This window comes from Archocentrus centrarchus, chromosome 6 (genome assembly GCF_007364275.1).
Source record: "Archocentrus centrarchus isolate MPI-CPG fArcCen1 chromosome 6, fArcCen1, whole genome shotgun sequence".
Classification (NCBI taxonomy): Eukaryota; Metazoa; Chordata; class Actinopteri; order Cichliformes; family Cichlidae; genus Archocentrus; species Archocentrus centrarchus.
In genome coordinates this window covers 14098360-14124065 of record NC_044351.1, presented here as the reverse complement: position 1 = coordinate 14124065, position 25706 = coordinate 14098360, and the positions used below count along the sequence as shown (strand labels likewise).

Genomic DNA, 25706 nt, shown 5'->3' with positions numbered 1-25706 from the left:
AGAGTCCAGCCCTTAACCACTGACAGCCCTTTGGATGCTGGAGAAGACTTTATCAGTCTGACTGCTAAAGTTGGAAACAAATGTTGTGACGATGCATCAACAAATCATTCACCGAAAGCATCAAAATTATTTCTACTTTGAAGGCAGTCAAAGCTAGAAGTGGTCCAACACAATATTAGTGTGTGACCTGTTTTTTTTTTTTGTTTTTTTTTGGCTGGGCAGTGTACATCCACATCTAGAGGCTTCCCAGTACAACCACAGTCTGATCTGCTGGTCGCTTAGAAGCTACTGGAGCATCTGGAACAAGAAGCTGTTGCTCAACAGCAAATGTGTCAAAGTTTGTAATGAGGGCGAGTTGCCTTCTCACTTCACCCACCCACTGATTTATCTGCTGTGCCAGCGATCAAACTAGCAAAGCTGGAGAAGTCTGTTTCTGTAACCTTTAGGCCATCATTGCGATTATTAAGCAGTAACGTATCTTGTTTTAGTTAAGTAGAGAAGGCAATGGTTAAAAAAGTCAAATTGTTTTTATTGACATTTTGAGAGTGGGAAGACACACTAAACATGTTCAACTGTCAAAATATTTTTGACTACGCAGCTCTGAATGTAGTATGAGCTCTAAAGCCAGTTTGGCTGCTTCCAATCCCTTCAGGGATTTTCTTTCATGCATATCAGTGTCTGGAGTTTGATGGGAAGCATGTGATAAGCAGCTCTTAAGAAAAATACAGTGCTGATGAAATGGCCATCGTAACACAGTGAGCCTCATTCATAGCAAGTCCCCAACAGGAGGGTCGTGATCAAACAACCAGCAGCTCACACTAAGATGGGGAAGAGTGAAATACCAAAATGCAAACTCTGTCCAGACTTTAAGCAAGTGAGGTACAACCTGCTTCACGAACATGCAGGACAACTAACAGTAAGGGCACAGGAGGCATTTAGCACCAAAAGTGGATGATTTAAAGGAGAAACACTTCCATCTGGCCCCATAAATCCTATTTTATGCCTCATCATACAGATGGTGGGGCAGGATTTTGCCATAAATGTGGCTCCATCCTGCCAGGTGTCAACACTTCTGGCCAGCGGCTGTGGAGCAACGATGTGGCCGTTTTCTCTTTTATAGACCATTTGTATGAAGTGAGCGCTTTTTAAAACACAGCTGTTACTGAAGAGCAGTTTGCTAGACTTGACTTAAAGTTCATTCCATGTTTTTACAGTGCTCAGCCCATAAATGCACGTTTGGGATGAGGTAGAACAGAGTGCCTGCAGCATGAATAGACCACTGAAAATCTGTGTGACTATGAAATCATTGAGGTATAGTTATAGTGAATACATGCATCTCAAAGAATTTGTGGCAAAAAAGAAGCCATGTGCAAGTGCTTGAGTGACATTCAGTGGTGTGTCCTAGCGGTGGAAAGCAAATAAATACAGTACAAGTGCAGTACTTAAGAAAAATTTCCATGCACTTGTATTTTACTTAAGTGTTTCAATACCTTCTATATTAAACCCCACTGTATTTTATCTTTTACATGTAAATATTGTAGTTTTAATGTAACAGTTTTGGGGAACTTTTATTGGCAGCTTCAGCCACTTTTTAGATAAGAATTTAAATGCAAAAGCAATTTATACAGTTAGAAACCAAAGTACAAACCAGATGAAAACACCAGTGAAAAGCAGAATCTTGTTGAGTCCCGTTTGCACATTTCTATGTCTATGAGCTTTTACAGCATCACTAAAAGACTGATTTCCCCTGTAAAGTCTGTATTTAGACCGACTGTCTTGAAGAGCTACCAAAAGTTTACTGAAGAATCAATCTGTGAGCAGGACTTTCTACATTGTTGCTTTATAAAAAAAAAATATTTAAATACTTCTTCCACCACTGACATTCCCCTCTGGAAAGAATGACTGTCTCTAAATCAAACTGTGTCTGGAGACTCTCAGATCAATACAGCTGCAGAATGAACTAATGAAAGCCTATAGTCAGGTTACCCTGAGCAAAGGAAAAGCACTCCTTGCACAGTTAAGTATGCAATGTTTAAAAAAAAAGACTTTGGATAAAACGTGTCCATGCACCGTTTGAATGATGCCCACCACAGGCAGCATACATGCACCGCTCATACTGCACGCATGCATGTGTGTAAATTTTACCTTTTGGAGACAGAGTACTTTTCTGGCTGATGAATGCAGGGCTTCCCAGCCACTGTGATGCTTTTAATGTCTCCCTGATGGATACCGAGGTTGGAGCCACTGATGGTGATGGAGATGCCTCCCAGCACGGGGCCAAAACGAGGGGTGATCTGGATGTGGAGATGCAGAGGAGGGGGTGTTTATAGGAAGAAGGGATTTGAAATGGATTTAAACAGATTATCTGTGCAATGAGAACATACAAGAGATTTACACAGTCTGTTTAACCAACTATTGAGCTGACTTAAGTATTTATTATTCAAGGCCAAGTGGAGAATTACATCAATACTGTATGAGTCACATCTGTATGCATGTGTGCACGCATTTGAACGTGACCTATATTATATTTTTGAGTCAGACACAACAAATAAGGGCGGATGTTCAGGTAAATACAAAACAAAAAAAAAACATTTTTGTGAAAAAACTATACTGAATATTTTTATCACAATTTATTTATAACATTTTTACTTCAAATAAAATACATTAATACAAGACACACATAGTGTGCAGCCATCCAGGCAGTTCTGTAACTGTACTTCAAGATAAAGGTGCTTCAAGCTAAACTGTAAGACTAACATGAAAAGCATCAGTGTCAACCCTGCAGACCTTTAATGTCTTCAGAGATTTTCACTGCAATCCACTGTAAAGTTGTTAAGATGAAACTCAACAACAAACAAAGTCATGTTGATTTATCTGCAGTCTCTCTGTCTGCCCCTGTATCAGTCGGGGCTGCAGTGTGTTAGGTGATAACCTCTGTCAGAATGATATAAATACAATTACTGATGGATTTATATCAATGACAAAGAGGCACGAACAATTAGGTGAACAAACAAAGAATTGATCCAATCGACATGTGCTAAGGAAAACTGCCACACGCTCTCAAGGAGAAACACACTCGCTCCTCTGTCAACAAAAAGAAGTGAAAGAAAAATCCACGATCAGTGAACAGCTCAGTCCAATCACCACAGCCAATGTGATCTCACCGCTAATCACAAGATTTTAAAGAAGGTACAGTTTCCATTTCAAAGGTAAACATGAAGCGATGACAGCGCTGTAACGACTCACATCGGTGATCTCGGGGTTAGGGCACTCGGTGTTGTGGGGGACAGGATCGCAGAGCTGCTCATACACACACGCCTTCCTCTTGCTGCACCACACACACTTGTACTTTGGGTCGGCGTTCTTGCAAAGACTACAGTCGTTCCTCTCAACACCGCAGTTGTACAGGGTGACTGTAGAGAAAGCGGTGAGCGAAAAGCAGCAATCACATTTTGTGTTATTTTAATTTCCTTAATTTTGAATTCTATTTTTTTACACTTTCTAAAGCTATATTTTTGCATTCTTATCGAAAACTTTCAGCAGTCTCATTTCAAGTGCATCTTACATTAAAATACATTTATCTGAATCTTTCATGTCAAACCCTGTTAGATTATACAGTCATTTTCTGTCATTTTCAGTTGGCGATTAAAGGCAGCTTCCTTAAATCCAGTGGAGGACCCACAATGGGACTTGCCGTGAACACACAGGGCATTAAAAGTAAGACCTCCTCATTAATATGTGAAGACACACCGTTCACTGTGCTGTCCATCTTCTTGCCAGACTCCTTGTCCTTCACGTAGAAAAGAATATTGGTCTCCGGTGACTTATCATAGGCAAACTAAGAAATTGGAAGAAAATGAATTATTAATACAGAATCCTGTGATTAATGGCACTTAAGCTCTTCTCCTGCAAACAGTGTGGGCTGCTGCTCCCCCACGCCAAGGGAAAATAAGAAAGAAGAAAGAAAATATACCCACTCTGGCAGATTTTCAGCTAAAGAAATCAATGTTGGAAAAGAACATGGCTGGGGGCTAAGCACTGTTTGAGCTTCCCAATCACAAAGTTCACAATGTGGGGATGGTGCTTAACGCTCCAGTGAGGGGAGTATGTCCATTAGAGGGAGCCAGAGAAAATCAAAGGGAATGTGGAAAAAAAAAAAAAAAGCTAAAGGTTGACTTCTTTTATTAATCTGGAGAATGAAAACAGCTGTTCATGGATAGAAAGTCTGTACAGAGGCTTTTTGCTACAGTCTGTACATACATTCACCCTTTAAGTATAGTTCTATATTGTACTTTGATATACCAGGACCACAAATCAGCCATAGTTCAGAGACCTGTGTTGAATGTGTTGCATCAAGACAAATGTCAAGCGAGGAGTCATGCTCACATTGAAGCCACTGAAAGTGTAGAATCGCCCCCCCTCAAACGTGACCTCTTCTTCCTTTGTCATCAGCTCAGTGCCAATGGTGAAACCACGACCCTGCAGAAATGCACAAATAAAAATGCTGCATATTAGTTCATGCTGATCCCACTTTTAAAAATACTGTTCTTTGATGCTTCTCTATGTTACATGCAAGCTCTTGCAGTCCCTCTGTTTCTACCCAGTGTGTAAAATCAAATCAGCAACACTGAACACATTCAAATAACCAAAAGGGAAACAGAGAGCCCAGAAAGCTGTCTGATAAACAAACTTTCATACTGGGCTTTAAACTTTAGATTTTCACAGCTGTGAAAGACCAGCTGTCAAGACTATGAGGTATGAGACAAGAAGAATGAAGGTACAGGTTCCCAGGGATCCAAAGGCAATCAGAACTCACACATTCAAAGACAAATATCAACATGTGTGCTGTATGATAACCAAATGAACTGTTACCAGCTGCCTGGTCTCTCTATTAAGAACACAGATTTGCAGAAGAATTGGGATTTTTAATCTTGTTCATGTGGAAAGATTCTCTGCACGATCTCCACATAAAGAAAAAGCAACTTTTAAGTCCTCTTCCAGCAGCACACTCCAGTCTTATTATGATTACTTCCAATCCCAAAAATGTATTCTTGGATTTTACAAGAGTAGCTTTGCATGATTCACAGGCAAAATAATCCGTATTTATCTTGTACTGGGCTTTGGTGCAGCCCCTCAGTTCCTCCACTGTCCAAATGAGCCATTTTAGCCATTAAGACAACTTCCTTCTGATTGGCTGCCCCTTGTAAACAGGTAGTGAGTGGGGGCATCTGTGCTTACAGCCAGAGCTGTGCGCGCATGAGATGAGCAACCCCATCTCTGATATCATATGATGTGGGGATGTAAGGGGGATCTGGAGCCAGTCCCAGTTGTCACAGGGGGGAGGGGGTACACATCCTGTACAGGCCATCCATTACAGGGTGAGAGACAACCACACGCTCTCAGATTTACAACTACTGCCAATTTAAAATCCCCAATGAACAGATCCAAGAGTAGAAGAAACTGTCTGAAACAGGTTTGGCTCATAGGGACGGTTAATTGGTAATTCTAAATTGCCCATAGGTGTGAATGGCAGTCTCTCTGTGTTAGCCCTGCGACAGGGTGGCGACCTGTACAGGTCGCCCTGTACACCCTTTTGCCCTATGACAGCTGTCAAAGGGCAAAACCTATTATGTTTCTCTTATTTTCTGTCAAAGGGATATCTACAATCAGAAATGCAGTTTTTCCTGTCCCTGGATCTCAGATGCATATTGGGGATGAAGTGGGGTCATTTTACCTTGTAAAGTTCCAAATTTACGCCTTCAAAGCTGATTTGAGTTTTGTGGCCCACAGGGATGAGCACCGGATCAGGATTCTCGAACTGAGGACACTGTGCTCCCTGAAAAGGAATCAAAACAGATTAGATACTCCCGCTTTTAATCATTTACATTTTAAACATGCCAGCCACTTAACGGACACCCTCATCTGTGGCGACAGATAAGTATATCGCTGAAACATCTGCTGACTTGGAAACTGATATCCTCCACCCTACAACATTTGTCATGCAAGATGGTGGCAGCTGATAGTGGGATTTGTGTATTTATTAATTTTTCAGGAGGAATTTGGACCACTCAGGCGCTCAATCACATGTGGGGCTTAAATGTGTCCTTTGAAACTTGTCCTATACTTTTTCTCCACATCTGTCATACACATCCCATGACAGACAAAAATCCTTGACCTGCCACTGAACACGCAGCCCTAGAGAGGACTAACCTGACGGTGCTTGATGATGCTGGGGCCGACCACACTGTCGTTATCGCTGCAGGTGTGGTCCTGCATGTTCCACTGGCATCCCCACGGACTGCCTACACATGACATGCACCTGAAAACACAGAAATGTGGACAAATAAGCAACAAATATAAGGAAATACTTTCACACACATAATCAGGTTAGAGCATGCACACACACACACACACACACACACACACACAAAAGCACACACAAACAAAATCTAAAACATGCAAACTCATCAGAGAGCGTCCGGCAGAAAAATCCATGTTGCTGACAATGAAATGGATCTCTGCAACTTCACATAAGCAAAGCTCGTTCATCACACATTCCTCTGTGTGAAAGAAATGCAGGAAAAAAATGAGAAGAAAAAAATAGGCAGGATCGACTTTCATTTTTTGATTAATGAAAAGGAAACTGAGGCAATTTCCTTGGCTTGGTAATAGAAGGAGGAGAGAAAATGCAAGAAGTGCATTCAAAACTACCATGCATCACAATTTACAAACACAGCCTTGATCTCTCATCTGCTCATGCATGGTGATACATTTACATCAAGGATGTCAGTTGATGCTGTGTTCCATGTCATTGTGTATTTTCAGTGAGTGACAGAGCAGAACTGAAAGATTAACAGCCTGACTCACGGTGTGTTTTCAGATTTCCTCACTGTGGCAGCGCAGTTGTAGAACCTGAATTCCCGCCCGGCCAGCTCCACAGTCTCATTGACAAAGATTCTGATAGTCACGGCCACAAAGTCTAAGAAGACAGTAAAGCAATGGTTAAAATGTGTTGCACTGGCTGTTTGGGTGGATAACATTTTTTATCATGTATGGACAGTAAGTGTGTTTGGAAAGGAATGTGAATAACTGAGACAACACGTATGCTAAAGACAGAACACCACAGGATGGATGAAATATTTTGACAGAAAGCAGAACCACTCTGAAACCGATACAAATCTTCTCGCTATCAAGTCAGTGATTATTTGACTGCCTGAACAATAAACTGATGCAGGATTTTAGTGGAGTCCTCACCTCAGCTCTATTTGCAAAAAGCTTCATGTTTTATTTTATAAATTCATTTTTATGGGAGATATTCTTTGTTCTGGTTAAAGCTACCAAACACCATAAACTAAAAGAATAAAGCTCCTTGAATTAGATTCTGGCACAATGTATCCCTACATGTCATGTCCATAAAATTAATTCAAAAACAAAACGTCTGTCTTGCTTTCTTGTAATTTTCTGGTGCAAATTTGCCATCAAAACAACAATTAATCAACTGTCCAAAGCCAGCTGACATTAACTTAACCTTATGTATTTTTCAGCCCATTTCCCACTTTGTCCAGTTAGTAACGCAGCATTAGCTATAATAGAGAAGAACAGACATTGGACCTTGAAGAGGATAAAAACATGGCAGGTTAATTAAAGAGACCATACCTTGGCCCTCAGGTGTTTTCGGTATAAACCCAGGCTGGGGCAGATCACAGGAGACCTGACCAGAGTCTGACATGATGCCGTCACTCTGGAAAGACTCAATCTTGCACTGCAGACGGTCAGAGTGTCCAATGGCAGGAAGGGAGGGGATATTGATCTTTACCTGAACGGACAAAAACATGCTGACTGGAAACATTGTGGATTCTCACCGAGTTAATATCTCTGCCTGACAGAACATCTCAATGTAACCTAAGTTACAATAAGGAAACAGTTTCCTTTTTAAAGGCAAGAAACAGAATGATAAAGGAGAGACATGCTGCTGATGGAAATTCATGTGTGAGTCAGACAGGGAAGAATGGAGAAGCAGTCAGAAACCAGAAAGTGGGAGAATAGGAAGAGGCTCTCCATCTTCAGACAATGAACCAGGTAGGTTATAATAAGATATTTCAAAGTTTTCTGGATGGATCAATACAGAGCTGGAAGACCTAGAGCTCAGGGTCTCTGATTCACAGTGTAACCAGTTTATTACTCAGTCTCTACATGTAAGTGGAGCTAGGTACTGCAGAGAAAAGGGGGACAAATAAGAGAACAAAGGAAGAGAGAGAAACAGTATGCGTGAGAAATAAACAATGCTGTACCTTGCCGGTCTTTCTGCAGGAAAGGTTTGAGGGATAGAAGGATACAATCTTGACACACTGCTGCCTGGGGCTCCACAACCAGCCATTCTTCTCCTCCGCTCGTCGGCACTCAGACCTCCTGGTACACCTTCAGATGAAGGATGAGAAACTCCCATCAACCTGAACTGCACATCCCATAAATGCTTTCACAAAAAGTCAGTTTGTAAATAACAACTCAATGCCCAGGTGACTTCAAGCAGAGTGTGCACAAAATAAAGATTTGTATATGAAAAAGAAAAACATCTCAGGTCCTCGCTGGTAACTAGTTTTCTGCTTGTATTAAGTTAATCATTTGGATCCAATTTAAGCAAAACACTAAAAAATATTCCTCTGTTCTTTCTTCACAGCTGTATAATAATTAGTTTCAATTTTATGAGATTATATATACATAGCATGATGATATACATAACATGATACAAGAAATTAAATTATTAGTGATAAAAATAATTGTAAATATAGCTTGATATAAATATAATGTAATTTTTAAGACTTTTGCAATTACATTAAATTACATAGGCGAGAGAAAAATGTGATTACTACTGTACTAAATGCAACAACATAGACTAAAATACATGCTGGAAAGGGAATACAATATAACAGATGTGATAATGTGCATATAAACAGAACTGGAGTGTATGTAGCATCAAATTTGCACTGAAAATCACATGATTATTTTTTTTTTTAGAAAGGAGTAAAAAGAGTAAAGCAGACAAGTTAAATACTGCTTCAGATCATTTGCAGTGATGGAAGGCAAAGAAAAATTGAAGAATTATCCCATTCAGAAGCTTAAACTGTCGAATCTTTTGCCTGAAAAACGCCTGGAATGATTAATCGTTTATCAATAACGTTGCTGATTCATATTCTGTCAAATGACTTATCAACTGATAAACAGATTTCAGCTCTAACACTAATTAGCATATCAGATAGTTCCAGAGGGACAGAGCTTTCTGCTTTATCCTGTTTGTGATCACATCCCTGCAAAATACATGATACATGCACACTTTTCTACCCTCCAGACCCTGATAAATATAGGCTGATGAGAGTAAATTGCACAGTCTGCCTTCGCTTTATGGGGCTGACAAACAGCTTTAATTCCTTTAGGCTGCATGGACAACAGGAGATGGAATATAAACACTGAGGGGTACTAAAAGTGTCTGCAATAAAACACTGAACAAATATCCTGCTGTGTTTTGCAGATGGAATTGCATGTGTGGGTGTTTGTGTTAGTCTGTTGCTGTGTGAATGCATTTGTAAATGCATGCAAGAATGTGAGAGTGTGTGTGTGTGTGTGTGTGTGTGTGTGTGTGTGTGTGTGTGTGTGTGTGTGTGTGTGTGTGTGTGTGTGTGTGTGTGTGTGTCAGAGCTCCTCACCTGCCCTCCAGAACACACCAGCCACAGTAAGGGTCCCTCAGTTCCACGCATGATTGGCAGTCTTTCATTTCGAGGCACGTCTGCACTGGCACCTTGGTGATCTGGATTATTACAACATGAAATATGATCAAACAGTGCACCTCAGAGGACACAATGGACAAAAATAAGAAGTATTTAAAGTATAGCTATAAATGTTTCTTGGTATGTTGCAGGTGAACAGAGTGGGAATGAAACAAGTCCTATCACAGCACATGGTCTCTCGTGTCTTCTCCCCAATGTTTACTGTACCCAGTGGTGGAAATTCTTTTTTACACGTAGATGAGCTCCATTAGATCTTCCTTCAAGACACGGGCATACTTCAAACAGAATATGATTGTTTAACAGCATCTGAAACATTAGAAACCCTTCTCCCCTCAATGAAAGCTAAATGTGTTACATATTAAACAACAACAAAAAATTTCAATCTTGAATTTGATCACATTGTTTTTATTTTTTATTTGGGGGGGCTCTATCTACTTTCCTAAAATGTTTCAAAAAATCAAATTTCTAATATCTAATTCTAAGCTTCATGTCGTGTGGATGTGAGATCAAAGGCCTGATTTTCTCCAGATCATTTTATTTCTTCTTGATGCAAATAGTCCTGCTACTTTTGATTCTTGTTGATCTGTGAAGTCAATACCTTCCAAGAGATGCTGTACAAAAATGCCATCTCCATATTTAAAGGGTTTTGTATCTGCTCGCTCTGTAAAACAGTCAGTTTTCCACTCCACATGTGACTGAGGCTGCTCAGCAGAGCTATTAACACAATCAGTTATAAGACACTTTGAAAGTAACATCTCTCATTTTAATCAAGACAGCTTTGCACAGTGGCACGGTACAGGCTTTTCTCCATGCATAGCCAATGGCTTCAGGTCCATTTTTTATGTTTTACATAAACACAGTCTTTGTGCATCTCGCTCTTAGCACCGGCAAGTACTCTGCCTGAATTTTAATGCAAAGATACACGTGTATGGTGAGCGCTAGATATACACACACCTTTTTCTCTGTGGTAATGTAGAGGTGGCTCTGGCTGAGGTCAAAGAAAAGGTTCTTGTTGACCTTCTCTCCTATGTTGTTGCCAGGAGCCTTGCCGTACTCATCTGGCTCAGTGGTCAGGTGAACCTGGACAAAAAACAAAAGATGAGACAGACGTGAGTTTTAAATCCTCTAGATACTCCGTCTCTCAGGGAAAAGTGGTGGTGGGGGGGAGAAACAAGAGAACTCTACCTTGAAGACATCTCCATTGGCGCTGCCCAAAAAGGCGATGGTGTGATCATTCTCCACAGCAACAGTTACAGCAATCAGCAGGACCGGCATGGTCAATACTGCATCTGCCTTTAAGGCAAATCTTGGCTTGCTTGCCAGAGGGGAAAGCAAATGCTCTGCACCACATTTGAAGTTTCCCAACGTGTCCTTCTGTAAAGGAAAAAGACAGCATGAAGGGAAGATCAGAAACTGTGTTTTTTTTTTTTTTTAGTCCAAAGGAACATGACATAGAACAAGTGGGAACTAAAGTACCTTACAGGACTGTTTGTATATGGCAGAGATGAGACATTTGCTGGAAACACTGGGCCATTTTTGTCTAAATTTTTACTTCAAGTCTAAACGGCTTTCATATGTTTTGACTGGTAATTTGATTTGATTAAAATTATGAATAAAAGTTACAAAACATTTGCTTTAAAGTTGCATTCAAGGGGAAGTCTGGGACAGGAAAGATGGGCCAGCTCACTTAAAGAGAAATCACTAATATATGCAAGAAATTTAAAGTATCCAGCAAAATTTTTAAAAAAGTCTTTTGCAAACAGAGTGAAAATTGTTCATGGGGGTTCTTGAATTAATTTAGTCATAAAACTCATGGTTAAAATTATTCATTATTTCTGGCTTCCTTCCACAGTCCAAAGACATGCAGTTAGTGGGGTTAGGCTAATTGGTGATTCTAAACTGCCCATAGGTGTGAATGGTTGTCTGTCTCTCTGTGTTAGCCCTGTGACACCTCTGATCACCTGTACAGGGTGTACCCGGCCTTTCGCCCTATGAAAGCTAGGATAGGGTCCAGCCCCCCCGCAACCCTGAACAGGATAAGCGGAAGAGGATGGACGGATAGATGGATGGATGGATGGCAGATTGTCATCTAGGCTCTGAGCTCATCACTCCTTGCAGATTTGCCACATATAAAATTGGGGAGTGGTAGGTAAATACCTCTCCAGATCCTACAGGCGGATGCTGGAGAAGTAAAATATCAGCAAGTGATGCAGGTCACAAAGTTTACAGCACAAAGTGCCAAATTAGACAGATGTGTTTAGTACATGATGTGAGGAGAGTGAGCCATGATACAGTCAGACCCACAATCTGTTGGACTAACAACGTTTGTGGTTTTTGTATACCACAACAGCAGGCTTTAAACAATCAATATTAGATTGACATGCAGCTTTAATTCAGGGCACTTTACAAAAGTTTTGCATGAATTCTTTGGGACTTACAGCCATTTTTATACACACAGTCCTCGATTTTCAGAGGCTCAAAACCAACTGGACACTTGACTGATGAGCAGTTTCAGGTGAAGCCTGTTCCCTTGTTATTTCATGAAGCAGTGTTGAATTTACATTTTATAGCTTTTCACTGCAAGTTTGAATATGAGGCCCAAAGAGATGTTAGTGCAAGTGAGGCCAGACATTATTATACTGAAAACCCAAATGCAAAATAAAGCTTTCAGAGGGATAAAACAAACCTTTAGGAGTGGCCAGAAAAAAAAATGTGATACATAAAATAGGGAATGAACTGGCCAGCTTAGCACCACCAAGAGGCCCAAAAAAGGTCACAGAAGACATTTAAAGTGCATGATGACTAAATAATTTCCATGGTTAAGAAAAACAACTTCATAACATCTAACCAAGTCGAGAACACTCAAGAAGGTCGGTGTATCATTGTCACAGTCTACAATCAAGAGATGCCTTCATGAATGGAAACAGAGAGGAGTCACAACCAGGTGCAAACCACTGGATACAGTCTAAAACAAGAAGATCAGATTAGAGTTCGCAAAAAGAAAAACTGAATGAACCTGCACAGCTCTGGGAAAAAAAAAAAATATTTGGACAGATGAAACCAAGATGAACTTGTACCAGAATGATGGGAAGAGAAAAGTGTGGAGAAGGAGAGAAACAGCTCATGATCTGAAACATACCACACCAACCATCAAACAAGGTGGAGGAAATGTTATACAGTGGGCATGTATGGATGCTAGCAGAACTGGGAAACTAGTGTTTATGGATGATGTGACAGAAGTAACAGGACGGATTGAGAAGTGTACTGGGTTATGCTCTCTGCTCAGATTCAGCCAAATGCTGGAAAACAAAAATCAAAAAAAAACCTCCTTGAATTAAAGATGAAGGTCACATATTGAGTTTCTGATTTAAAATCCACTGTGGTGGCGTACAGAAGCAACGCTACAAAAATGTCAAAAAACTTATGGAACTAACTGTACATCTGTATGAGCCAGTGCAGCTTGAGTTGCCTGCCCGAACTAGCTTGTTTTCACTCCATGCAACCAACCTGGATTCCATTACAATCACTAGTGTTGTTCATTTGCCAAATGTACTTATTTCAGCAGCATGTGCTGTTGGCACAGCGGCCTCATTGGCATGTCTCTCTTCTCATGGACACGGTATTAGATGTCAATGTCATGTATGAGCCTTGGGTGGAACAGTACCACAGTGTTGTAAAAATTTTAATTCAGCTGTGACATGGAAATCTTCATCATGGGATCAAATATTTTTTCTAAATCTCCTGATTTGTCCCACAAGCCACTATTCACCAACATTTGTTATATGGTTTTACTGACGATGAGTTAAGTGAACTGGGAAAAGAAAGAAGGAAAATGTGAGAATCAGTGATTTTGATAGAAGATTAGAACAATCAGTAGAACAAATTAAATGCTAAGACTTTATGGTAACAAGTGATTGATTAAAACAAACTGATTTGTCAAAACGAACCACTTTCTTTCATTTATTTCAAAAAGATTTTTTTTACATTTCAATCAGCTGACAAGTAAGCAGCACTTACCGCAATTTTGGAATTGCATGCTTCATAGGTTTGAGATGAGTAGGGGACGTCCACAGCAGGAAACCCGGAAATCTTCCCAGAGTCACTGTAGCATGCGCTGATGATATCCACCAGCCGCTCATTGATGGAGTTGAGCGGGTACATGCAGAGAGCTGAGCTGCTGTCGTCGTCATCTGGACGAGCCACCATGAAGAGGACTTTAGTAAATGTGGACACCGTCCCATAATGACCAGATTCAGACATAACCCGTGCCAGCTCTTTTCCCGGAGAAGCCACATATGCAGCTTGGACTTTGTTGTACCGGTTATCTGTACCGCAGCTTAACTGGAGCTCTGTGTATGAGTAGTAATGGTGGTCATCTTCACAAAGACGAGACACAAAGGTCAAGTTTTTGTTATCTGTGCCGTCAAGAGTCCGAGAGAAGAGGAAATAAACAAAACCATCCTCTTTGAAGGCATGTCGGAAGTCGTGTAAATACTTGAGAACAAATGGCGCTGTCTGTACCCCTGACGCCTCAATGATGTTCTCAAATACAACCCATTCGCTGTAGTCCTCAAGGATTCGTGTGCTGATTATTTTTGTACTGTCCAGGTTTCCATAGCCCTTTCCAACAAGGAACACTTTGAAGGTCTTTCCATCTTTCGTGTAGGTGGACATGACGCCCACCACGTTCACATTATCCTCTATGCTAGCCACGTAAGTCCTCTCTCCTTTGTTGTCATTGTAATACAGCTCTTGTTCTACATTAGACAAATTGAGGAGGGAACATATGCCTTTGTAGCGACTGCCGCATACTATTAGTGAACCATTGGACGGGTGGACCAGCAGAAGCTTATTGCTATTGGGCATGAGCTCTGTGTCCTGACAGCCTAAAGCAGGAGGCGTACAGGTTCGGGCATCTTTTTTGGGGCCCGTCTCGGTGCGGGCCTCCAGCTGGAGGGACGGCCCTAGCTGGAAGATGGTGTTGACTGCTCCCAGGTAGATGCGACCGGTCTGTGAGTCCTGGACCACATTGTTAATTGGGGTGTCGGAGATGAACTCCACAGTGGGGATTTTGCTGTCCGCTTCGTGGGCTCGTGACTGCCAGAAGAGGAAGAGGAGGAGGAAGAGGAGGAGGGAGACCCAGCTTGCCATCTCTGGAAAGATCAGAAAGGAAGAGATGTTTTATTATTAATGAAGTTAAATGCAACTTTAACACCCCCCCCAGTCTTCCCAGTTTAGTGCAAGAAAGTGTTCACAGAATTCAAGTGATTTATATGAATAAAAGCAACAAGAAGTAATTTGAATTAACTGGTCTTTTAACGAAGCATATCGAGCAATAGATTTACAGATTTAGGTTATGGGGGTAAAACCATTTGAAAACTGCCTCGAGATAACAGCGCATGGTGTAGGTGTTTGCATGTGACTCAACTCCCTGTTCCAGTTATATTTAGGGGGTGGGTTTTTTTTTGGATTCAACTGCCTTATCAGAAACGATCACTGGTGAAAAAATAAAACTGCTCTGTGTAGGGGTAAAGAAAGATGATGGGTAAGAAACAGATCTCAACCTGTAATCAACACCTATTTAAAAAGCCTGGATCACAGCCAACTTTATTTGCACTTTGCTTTTTTTTCCACCCCCCCCCCAAACAGCTGCACAATGTGTTCAGGAAGTACACTGTTTTGTCTCAGGAAATATGATCACACAATATCCTTGTAAACTACAGACAGCCTCATGTTCCGGCTAACAGCAGGTGCCTGTGGAGTCCTCGTTCACTGCTGTTTGCGCAGGCTGTGGTAAATATGGAACTGCAGGTGGCTTTGAAGCAGCCATTGCCCACACAGCAAATGTGAGTCTATGTTTGCATGTGGTATCAGTCTTGCACACTCTCAGTAGTACCCTTCTTCTCATTTCATCTTGCCAGTCAAGTCCACAGGCATATTTGTCAAATTGAACACCCTCCCTCCCTCCCAGCGAAACTTCCAGGAAGTCACTTGCTAAAACTGTGTTTTATTATGTCAACCTTCCTTTGCTCAGTGGACTAAGTGGGGAGACCACTGATTGGACATTTGCCCAGGGGGAACCCTGTTCATTTCACTGGAAACACTCATTTGCATTTAAGTACCCACCATTCGATTTTGTGATTTTATTTTTCTACGCATTTACTGCCTCAAACCATCCACCTCCCACCCCCCACCACCACCCCATTTCACTCCTTAAATGTATTGTGCCCTTTTTAATTCATAGTCTTAAATATTTCCATTAAAATTGAAATGGTGCAATAAAATCCCTGTCTCTGCTTATTCAGGACAGAAATGTGTGCGGCTGGTTTTTACAGCTTTAATTAAAAAGGAGGGGCAGTAAGTGTTATGCCAAGATTTAACTGAGAGGAAAAGGGGGAAAAAAAAAAAAAAAAAAAATTTGAGTTTACATGCACAGTACAGAGTGGACGAAATAAAGGGTGCATTATGTAAACTATTATTTCAGCTCAAAAGTAACAACTTCAATTTCAAAGGACACATCCACTGGCAATTACAAGGCTGTGTCAGCTTTAAGAGGCAGGACAATAACGCTTCTGTCTGAGTTTTCGCGGAAGCATCACAAAAACTGCATGAGTTGCAAAAGACTCTCGCAGGCTCAAAATGTTCACATCAAAAACAAAACAGAGGCAACCTTCACTGACAAAATGAGGCGGCAAACGGCAAAATGTTCACAGACAGAAACTAAAAAATAAAATCATCACAGAATTAAATGAACACCTCTGTGGGCCAGCTGCAGCGTCATGATGTTTGCTCTATAAAAGAGAAACTTTGCTCTGAGCAGATTTTGGTGAGATTTTGTAGAAGTTTGTAGTCATTTTATCACATTTCTAATTTACATAATGTTGGTATGCTGAAACATTCTGAATATATTTTCCTCACATAAAGGTGCCGTCGGACAGTCTTTTGATTAATAAGCTGTTTTGCCGCAATTCATAATTCCTACTTTTTTATATACACAAGTATGAATACTGTCTAAAGACTTGGTGTGACTAGTTCCCAATGTATTATCAGTATGCGTCTTCCACTAAAAACTCTAATATCCTCATTTCTGTCATTTTACCCTGGTATGACAGACTTCATAAAAGTTGGATTATGTCAATGGTTTTTCGTGACAGAAAATTACTTGATTCCTTCGACTCCCAATAAAACATGCTGTGAAAAGCAACTTTTTCAGACCGTGGATGCAAGGACAATCATCTTCTGGCGCTCATTTAGTTTTCAGAAAACTCCAGAATCACTTACAGGCGTGACTTCAAAGAGTCCTTTTCCTATTCATGCAAATCCTATGGCCAGCCCCTGATCAGAAAAAAAAGTGTCACACAAATTTCCCTCAGATGTTGCATTGTGGGTCAGTGCAAACGAATTTCTTAACATATTTCAAAGGAGCCTGTTCTCTCCTAAGATGTCTCCTGTCACTCTATCACTTTTTATCCTTTTTTTCATGGGCTTAATCCTGAACGCTTGAATTAAAGAGGCTTCAAAGAGCTGAGGACATGCAGACGCCTGGTGGGGGTGGCACAGGTGGAATGAGGCCCATTTCTCCCCAGACCAGCCCACCTCTTTTTTTTTTCTCCCCCCAACATGTCTGCTGTGAGCAAACATGACAACTGGGCATATCATCCAACACGCGGCTATTCTGAATAAATAAAAGCCTGCTAAATTTAGAGGCTGCGTGCTGCATCAGCCTGCAGCTAATGAAGCCTCCAATGGCCTGGAATAAATAATAATGAAACACATCATGCACTAATGAAGCTGGCACATCTGAAAAATGTGAACTGGTGAAAGACAATTGTTGAATTCAAACAGCCCAATGCCAGCACTGAATTGACCTTAAGTTAGGCCTTACCTAACTTAATTTATTTTCATGTAACACTTTTTGGTAACGGAAAGAAAAAAATAAACCATCAAGCATAAAATAACGTCTGTGGGACTCCTCTCACAGGTGACAAGAACGTCGATACGCAGCATGTTGCTTCTTCCATAAGTTTATTATGAGAACGCAGAAGAAATTGTTTGTCATCTTGAAAGATTTAACTAAGAAAAATCATAACATTATAAGAAACATGTAATTTGATGTAACTAAGCTCCATGCTAGGATAACAACTGATGATACTGTCTCTGCTATATGTAGTCATGGTAAAAAGAAAGTACACCCTCTTTAAGTTTTAGGGCTTTACATATCAGGACATAATAAACAAACATCATGAAAATAATCTGGTCCTGAACGGTTCTTAAAATGAGGTAACTACAATTTCAGATAAACTACAATACATGGCATTACACTGTGCCATTATTTATTTAACACCAGTAAATAATGACAGGACCTGGAGCATTCAGCTGTGTGTGTTAACACTTTGCCAAGGAGGAAAGACATTAGCGATTATTGCTACCCATGAATCTGGGAAGGGTTATAAGGCCATTTCTAAACAATCTGAAGTCAGAAAGATTATTAACAAGCAGAAAGCATTCAAGACAGCTGCTAGTCTTCCCAGGAGTGGACACCTGAGCAAATTCAGCAAATCCCCCAAATCAGACTATGCAATACTCGGAGAAATTGCAAAATAAATAAAATAAAACAAAAAAGCTACATCTCACACTCCTCGGGCCTCAGTCAGCATGTTAAATGTTAAAGTTCATGGCAGCACAATTAGAAAAAGCCTGAGCTAGTATGGTGTATTTGTTATCAGGAGAAAGCCTCTTCTCTCTAAAAAGAACCATGGCAGAAAGGCTTAGGTCTGCAAAATTGTATCTGAACAAACCACAAGATATGTCCAAAGCACATTGTTCTAGAGAACAATATGCTTTGGACATATGAGACTAAAGTGGAGATGTTTGACCATAATGCACAGGGCCACATTTGGCGATAACCAATCAGCATGGACACCTTGCTTGTCTGAAAATGGGTCATGCACCCGGACAATGATCCCAAGCACAGCTGCAAACACACACCAGAATGTCTGAAAAAAGAAAAGAATAAAGGTGTTGCAGTGGTCCAGTCAAAACGCTGACCTCAACCTGATTAAAATGCTGTGGGAGGACCTTAAAAAAAAAAAGCTGTGAATAAATGAATTCCCGCAAACCTCAAACTGAAGCAACATTATAAAGAAGAGTGGCCCAAAATTCCTCCACAGCAATGTGAGAGAGTCCTATAGAAAATGATTACTTCAAGCTATTGCTGCTAAAGTTGCTTCTACAAGCTATCAAGCCAAGGGGTATGCTTAGTTTTCAATCACTGCTTCTACTTTTTGCCTCAGTTGCTCTTAAATAAATAACACGGTTGTTCATTGAAGATTGTATTTACCTCTTTTTAAGACCCAGTAGGGGACTAGATCATTTTGATTGCGTCCTAATATATAAAACCATAGAATTCTTTTTACTATGCATGTATTCATAAGCCTTTTTAATGGACCTTTTATCATCTGAGTTTTTTGGGATTGGGATGAATATTTCCTTAAATGTCACCATGGAAACATCGCCAGATAGCCAAATCACAATTTAATAGGTAGTTTACACCTATATTACAGCATTAAAACTAATGCTTTCTATTACAACAGTACCTGAAATATCTTCATGAATAAATCATTCATGAAGGTTATAATGTTCAGTTCAGTTTTAGTATTCAGCTTTCATTCATTTGGATTTGTTGATTTGTGCTGTTCTTGAATTTTAACACATTATACAGAAAAAAAAAGTCTGATCTAAATAAAAGGAGTCCTATATTATATCACTAATGTAGTCATTTTAATGCAAATGCTGTGAAAATATGAGATACCGAACGGTCTTGGGGCAGGTCTCCAGAGGGTGATTTCTAACATTTGATTTGTAAGAACAAGTGAAAATGAAACTAAGCAACAACAGAAAACAAAACTAGGCAAAAATAAAGTGAAACTAATATTTTTTTCCCCACTGTGGATGAAAATATGCAGGATATCTTTGTTACTGTATAAATAAGCTTAAAACAAACACCTGAATGGAGCAGCAATTGAACCCTTGTGACCGTTTTTAAGGGACAGCAGACTGTAACTTGTGCAGGACTAATCTAACAGCATAATAAAAACTGGCATAAAGTCCTATCAAAAATGTCATGTTCATACCAGACAAAGCATACAGTACTTCTATAGACACAGAGTGTCGTCAGTAAACCAAAAAGAACATCTCATAAACAGTGCTTGTATAATCTAAGTTGCCTACTGACCTCAACATAACGGCACCAAACTGAATCAGCTCAGAGTTGAGTGAGCCATGCAGACACGATGTGTTTCAGCAAGTTGATTTGTAATTTCCACCTCAAATTTACTTCTTCGGTTTGAGAGAAACCATGCAGCAGCGATAAACTGTTGAGGCACGACATGCACAGGCTTGCATGTAGCACATAGGTGTGCCTTTTTGTTGCCTTGCTTATCATCGCACACATGCACAAACCCACAAACCCACATCTTTTGTTGACAAATACAGAGGCATCTCTTCCACCCTTCCTCCACAAGTTAGGACATGTCTGGACAGGCGAAGCAGCTCTCAGCAGAGAAAAATGAAAGATGATTGAAAAATGGCAGGTGTGCGCCCTCACACACACACACACACACACACACACACAGAGATCCACAGGCTTAAAGATACATGTGCAATCCCTAATACATGAAACCAGCCCGGCTTGAAGTGCTGACGAGGTAATCCCACTCAGACCACACAGAGACACTCTTCTCCTCAAACTGCCATGCTGTGTTTCTTTGACACAGGGGCACTAAAACCCAGCATGGCAGTCTACATGCCTCTTGGCCAATCCTAAGGAGGAAGCGTGCAAGTGTGTCGGGGTAAGGGAGCAAAAGATCAAGGAGGAGACAGGAAAAAGAAAAATCTTTGGAAATATGTCTCGATGATTCGATTAGATCAGACACACAAATGGTTACGTAACTGCTGACCTGGCAAGTTTTGAAGCAGCACGAGTACTCCTTGCCCTTATTAAAATAGCTACAGAAAGGAAACTGATTTAATAAATAAAAAAAAAAAACAGACACCCTACCCCAAAAATGTAATAGGATATCACCCCATACTGTGATCATTCATATTTAGCACTTTCTTTACTGCAGACCTGGCTTTGACAGGTCTGACACTGATACGTGTGTGTGTGTGTGTGTGTGTGTTTGTGTGTGTGTGTGTGTGTGTGGGGGGGGGGGGGGGGGGTGTCGTCTCCACACTCAAACCACTTTCAGTGTTGTACACCGATAAAAGTGAACTACGATTAAATTACTAGCCTGTCCCCAGAGACCTCAACCCTGGGTGGAAAGAGGTGAACGCGGGGTTAATGCTCTAGGGCAAACCTTACCATGTCTCTAACAGCATGTAGCATGCTGAAAAAGCCTGATAAAGTGAGCACAAGGAAATACAACAACCTAGATTTAGAGCCATAACAAGGAGCTGAAACCAAGAGGCGGATCCTTGTCCTTTATTTTCCCGCCACCACCAAGGAAACCACAGGCAGAAAAAGAAGCATTGTTGAAGATGAAACGTGAAGTGGGAGAGTGTGGAGAACTCTTTCTCTGCATGTCTTCCACCTCACCCCCCCCCGCCCCTTCATTTTTTTTTTTTGACATGCAAACACTCTTGTCCCATCCTCAGAGTGAAATTGTTTCACAAGTTGCAATGGAGGGCTGGTGTGACGATGGTAATCCAATTTCCATATGAACAATTACCCTGCCGTCAGGGCTGGCAGTTCATTTATTTCAATTTGACTGACTGGGAAAACCATGCTCACCAAAGCAGCCAGCCCAGCCATTGTATTCAGGGCACCAGGCGCAGGAGGGGAATTGATGGGGCTGGTCCATTTCAGCAGGATCCAGCTGCTCTGGCCTAAATATGCTAACACCTTTAAAGTTGGCCCATGACCCAGAGTGTGTGTGTATCACACTTTGCTCTCTTATTAGACCATATGTGTCCCAATTTTCACATATCTCTGTGTGTATGTGTGTGTGTGTGTGTGTGTGTGTGTGTGTGTGTGTGTGTGTGTGTCTACATGCGTCTGCCCTCTTGTGTATGTTTGTCCGTTTTGATGTATGACCATGAGTCAGCCGGTGCGAGCGTAACCTGCACACACACAAACATACAGATGCACACGATCCTTTTAGACACAGCAGTTTTCCTCATTAGGACTGATAGACTGTTTGTGTGTCTGTTTACCGCTCCGTCACCATTTTCAAGGCTCCTGCTATCTCCCCTCTGCCAGCTGGACACTTGAGCAGCAAGAGCGCAAAACCACAGGCTTGCACACACAAACTACTTGAGAAGAGTACACATTTAAATGTGCGTGTGTTCAGTGACACACACACTCCCACACTCCCTACTAGGCTTTTCTGCCTCATACCTCCCAGCAGCTGACCTCTGTGTCTCTTGTAATCTCTCAATCTCTGTTTGTCTCTCAAACAAACGCAGAAATTCAACCTTTTCTGTCTGGCCAGCAGCAGCTTGGGCTAATCTCCCAATGCTAACTGGCCTCTCCCAACCCCAGCTGGATGCTGTAGCTCTCCAGTGGGACAGAGTGGCTGTTTGCAGTGTGGACACAGCTGGCAGATGCGGGAAACCTGATTAAACGGCCTGGCCTGGCAGAGAAAAGGTACTTTCAGGAGCCAATGCCTCCTCTGACCGACATCGCTGCCATATCCAGACATTTACTAATGCATACTAACAGTTGTAGGGGTACAGAGGCATACTCAAACTCTACTACTTAACTCACTCACACATAATGCACAATCCCAATTCAATAAAAGCTGGGAAGCTGTGTGACATCTTAAAAAAAAAAAAAAAAAAAAAAAGAGGTGGATTGATTTGCAAATCTCATAAACTAATATTTTACACCTCACATCTCAATACAGTATCACTATGAAGCATCCCCTCTTCTTTTAACAACAGTCTTCAAATGTCTGGAAGCTGAGGAGACCTGTTGCTGGACTTCCCATTCTTGTCTGATAGAGGACTCCAGCTGCTCAATAGTCATGGGTTTGCTTTGTGATGCGCCAAATGTTTTCAATTGGTGTTAGGTCTGGACCGCAGGCAAGCCAGTTCAGCACCTGGACTCTTCTACTATAATACTACATGCTGTTATAATAGGTGCAGTATGCAGTTAATCACTGTCTTGCTGAAATACGCAAGGGTTTCCTTGAAAAAGTCTCGATGGGAGCATTTGTTGCTCTAAAGCCTGTATATACCTTTCAGCACTGATGGTATCTTTCATGATACGCAAGCTGCCAATTCCACTAATGCACCCCCATACTATCAGAGACACAGGCTGATAACAAGTTGCGTGGTCCCTCTCCTCTTTAACCTGGAGGACGCTGCGTCCATGTTATCCAAAAAAAAAATTCAAATTTCCATAGAACAGTTTTCCACTTTCACTCAGTCCATTTTTAAATGAGCTGTAGCCCAGAGAAGATGGCACACATACGGCTTCTTCAAATGACAGATGTTTAACCTGCGTTTGGGGATGGCACGGTGTGGTAGTTTTATGCTGAAGAACATTATTCTGAAATTGTGAACTTTGTAGATTTTTCTTTTGCAGTTTGGTGAACCTCTGCCCATATCTGAGAAACTGCCTCTCTAAGATGCTCTTTTTACACCCAATCATGGAACTGACCTGTTGCCAAGTAACCTAATTAGTTGCAAAATCTTCCTCCAGCTGTTTCTTTTTAGTACCACTTACTCTTCCAGCCTTTTATTGCCCCACATCCCAACATTATGGAGATGTGTTGCTGCCATTAAATTTAAAAGGATGCCCCCCCGCCTTTAAAATAGTGCATTTTCTGAGTTTAAACATTTGAAAATATGAGTTTATGAGATTTGGAAATCATTGCATTCTTTCATTCTTTTTTATATTTACATTTTAGACAGCACCCCAACTTTTTTATAATTGGGTTTTTATTTGAAATCTAACTACTCCCCCCCCACACCCACAGCCAAAGCTCCAACTAAAATATTTTCATTACCAATCAATTAATCAATCTTGTTTTTATTGACATAAATATGTTGTTTGATGACAAGCACACCAACAGATTAGAAAAATAGATGTCCAGTGTTTCTGCCAATCTACTACACAAACAATCCACTCGGTGTGTCAGCGCTGACCCTCATTTCCTTTTGACACAACAACTGCGTAGCTGCAGGGAATTTCTCATTTCAACATCTTCAGTCAGAGGCCAGACTTTTTTATTTTTTAGAGCAGGTAATAACTCTGTGTCTTGCTCAAGGGCATTTCAGCACATTGGAAGCTTGCTCTCACACACAGAAACTTAAATCCCTGCTTCCACGGGCTGAGGGGCAGCTTCTCTAATCTGTGCTCCACCCCGAGGTGATCCCCTGCTCCAGGACCACAATCAACCCTGCACTTACATACACAGTACAGCTCACACTCACATTCCAACACACATACAGTGACAATTAAGAAGTCAGGCAGGCAGACTGACTGCTGGGAAGGAATCCATTACACAGCTTATTGGTTATAATGATTTCACTTCTCCAGCATAAATGCCAATGAGCCATGAAGGTATCTTGTAATGTGGTTTAGTCTCAGTGCCCAGCTTTCGTTTGGTTTCAAGGGGAATACAGATCTTATAGTGACTGATTTGTTTGCCTTCCCTCGTTTCCGAATTTACAAGAAACCTTTGTAATAGTGGACATTAAGATGTAACTGCTGTGAATTTCTGAATCATGATGGTATATAAACTATACACCTATTTAGTTTTAAAGATGAGAAGAGTGATAGGACTAATGTCTGTGTGGTTGTGCGACTGGAGTCACATGTTTAGTGTTTATGCTATGCGAGCCTAAAGATTCACCGAGTACAACTGTGGGCACATAAGAATCCCGCTTACTCAGAGAAGTCTGGTTATGATGACATTTAGAAAAACTGTAGCTTGTTTACTGTATACATGTAGCAGGTCAGTAATTAGATTAATTCCCTGCCATGTCTGTGATGACAGCTAGAAATGGTTGTGGTTTAGTTGCAATTACTACAATGTTGTTATGAGGCAGACAGCCAGAGAAGAAATGTTTCCACATCCAACAGGTGTACAGTTGTAAAGTCAGACCCTCATTTAATTAAAAAAAAATTTAAGAGGGAGGGGGGGGGGGGGGGGGGGGGGTGCAGTGAAACGAGAGAAATGCAAGTGTCTGTTTCTCTTTAAAACACAATATTTGATTGACAGCTTTGTTGGTTGTGAAGGAGCGTTCACCTTGCTTACACAGGGTAGTATTACAGTGCTCATTTCTTAATATAAAAAAAAAATAGGTTTATACCATTTATGGTATATTCACCACACACAATAACATCTCAGGGACTTAACAACAATCTCTCTCTGTCCTTTTGGTATAAGCGATGTGATCCACATTCAGCTCAGCAGGATGAGATGCCTTGGTTAAGACATGGAGTTTTGAGGTTTTGTGTTTCTCTTTCCCATGTGTGGAAATTGGTTTGTTTGTTTTGAAAGACCATTGGACGGGTAACACTGTGGATCTTGAGAGCTTGAAAAAAGAAGGCAGCTGGACTTCTGTAGGTTTGTGAAGATGTTTCATCCAAGAAGCTTACACAGCTTATTGCTCTCTAACCAATTCTCAGGACCACCTCCAAAGAGGATAACCCCCACTAGGCATTAAATACCTGTGACTCTCCACAAATTGTTTTTAGAACTGAAGAAACCTCTTGGGTGAGAGTTGAAATATCTTCACAAACCTAAAGACGTTGCCTTCTTTTTTCAAGCTCTCAAGACTACAATGACCTGGATGACTGAGAACCTACACAGATATAACATTGTGGATGTTGGCGCAACTGCTTAGTGGCTAAATATTGTCTGGGTACCATCAGATTTATTTAACAAGCATTTCTTAGTTATTGATTTTACT

The 25706-nt window shown here is 40.9% G+C and overlaps 1 protein-coding gene across 2 annotated transcripts in view; it reads right to left on the bottom strand.

Annotated features, from left to right (window-relative positions):
* Window positions 1-25706, bottom strand: part of plxnb2b (plexin b2b) — a 128821-nt gene that overhangs the window by 26893 nt on the left and 76222 nt on the right. The window contains exons 1-14 of one of the 2 annotated variants that reach the window (XM_030730892.1): window positions 20017-20142; window positions 13800-14935; window positions 10968-11156; window positions 10737-10862; window positions 9702-9802; window positions 8292-8418; window positions 7657-7816; window positions 6868-6979; window positions 6211-6319; window positions 5735-5836; window positions 4387-4479; window positions 3751-3838; window positions 3247-3413; window positions 2146-2294 (exon numbers count right to left, since the gene is read on the bottom strand). In XM_030730892.1, the coding sequence (XP_030586752.1) occupies window positions 2146-2294; window positions 3247-3413; window positions 3751-3838; window positions 4387-4479; window positions 5735-5836; window positions 6211-6319; window positions 6868-6979; window positions 7657-7816; window positions 8292-8418; window positions 9702-9802; window positions 10737-10862; window positions 10968-11156; window positions 13800-14933 (2657 nt within the window). In that variant the 5' untranslated portion in view covers window positions 14934-14935; window positions 20017-20142. Of the gene's footprint in view, window positions 1-2145; window positions 2295-3246; window positions 3414-3750; window positions 3839-4386; window positions 4480-5734; window positions 5837-6210; window positions 6320-6867; window positions 6980-7656; window positions 7817-8291; window positions 8419-9701; window positions 9803-10736; window positions 10863-10967; window positions 11157-13799; window positions 14936-20016; window positions 20143-25706 lie in introns of those variants that run through there. The other variant, XM_030730891.1, reaches the window with a different exon arrangement.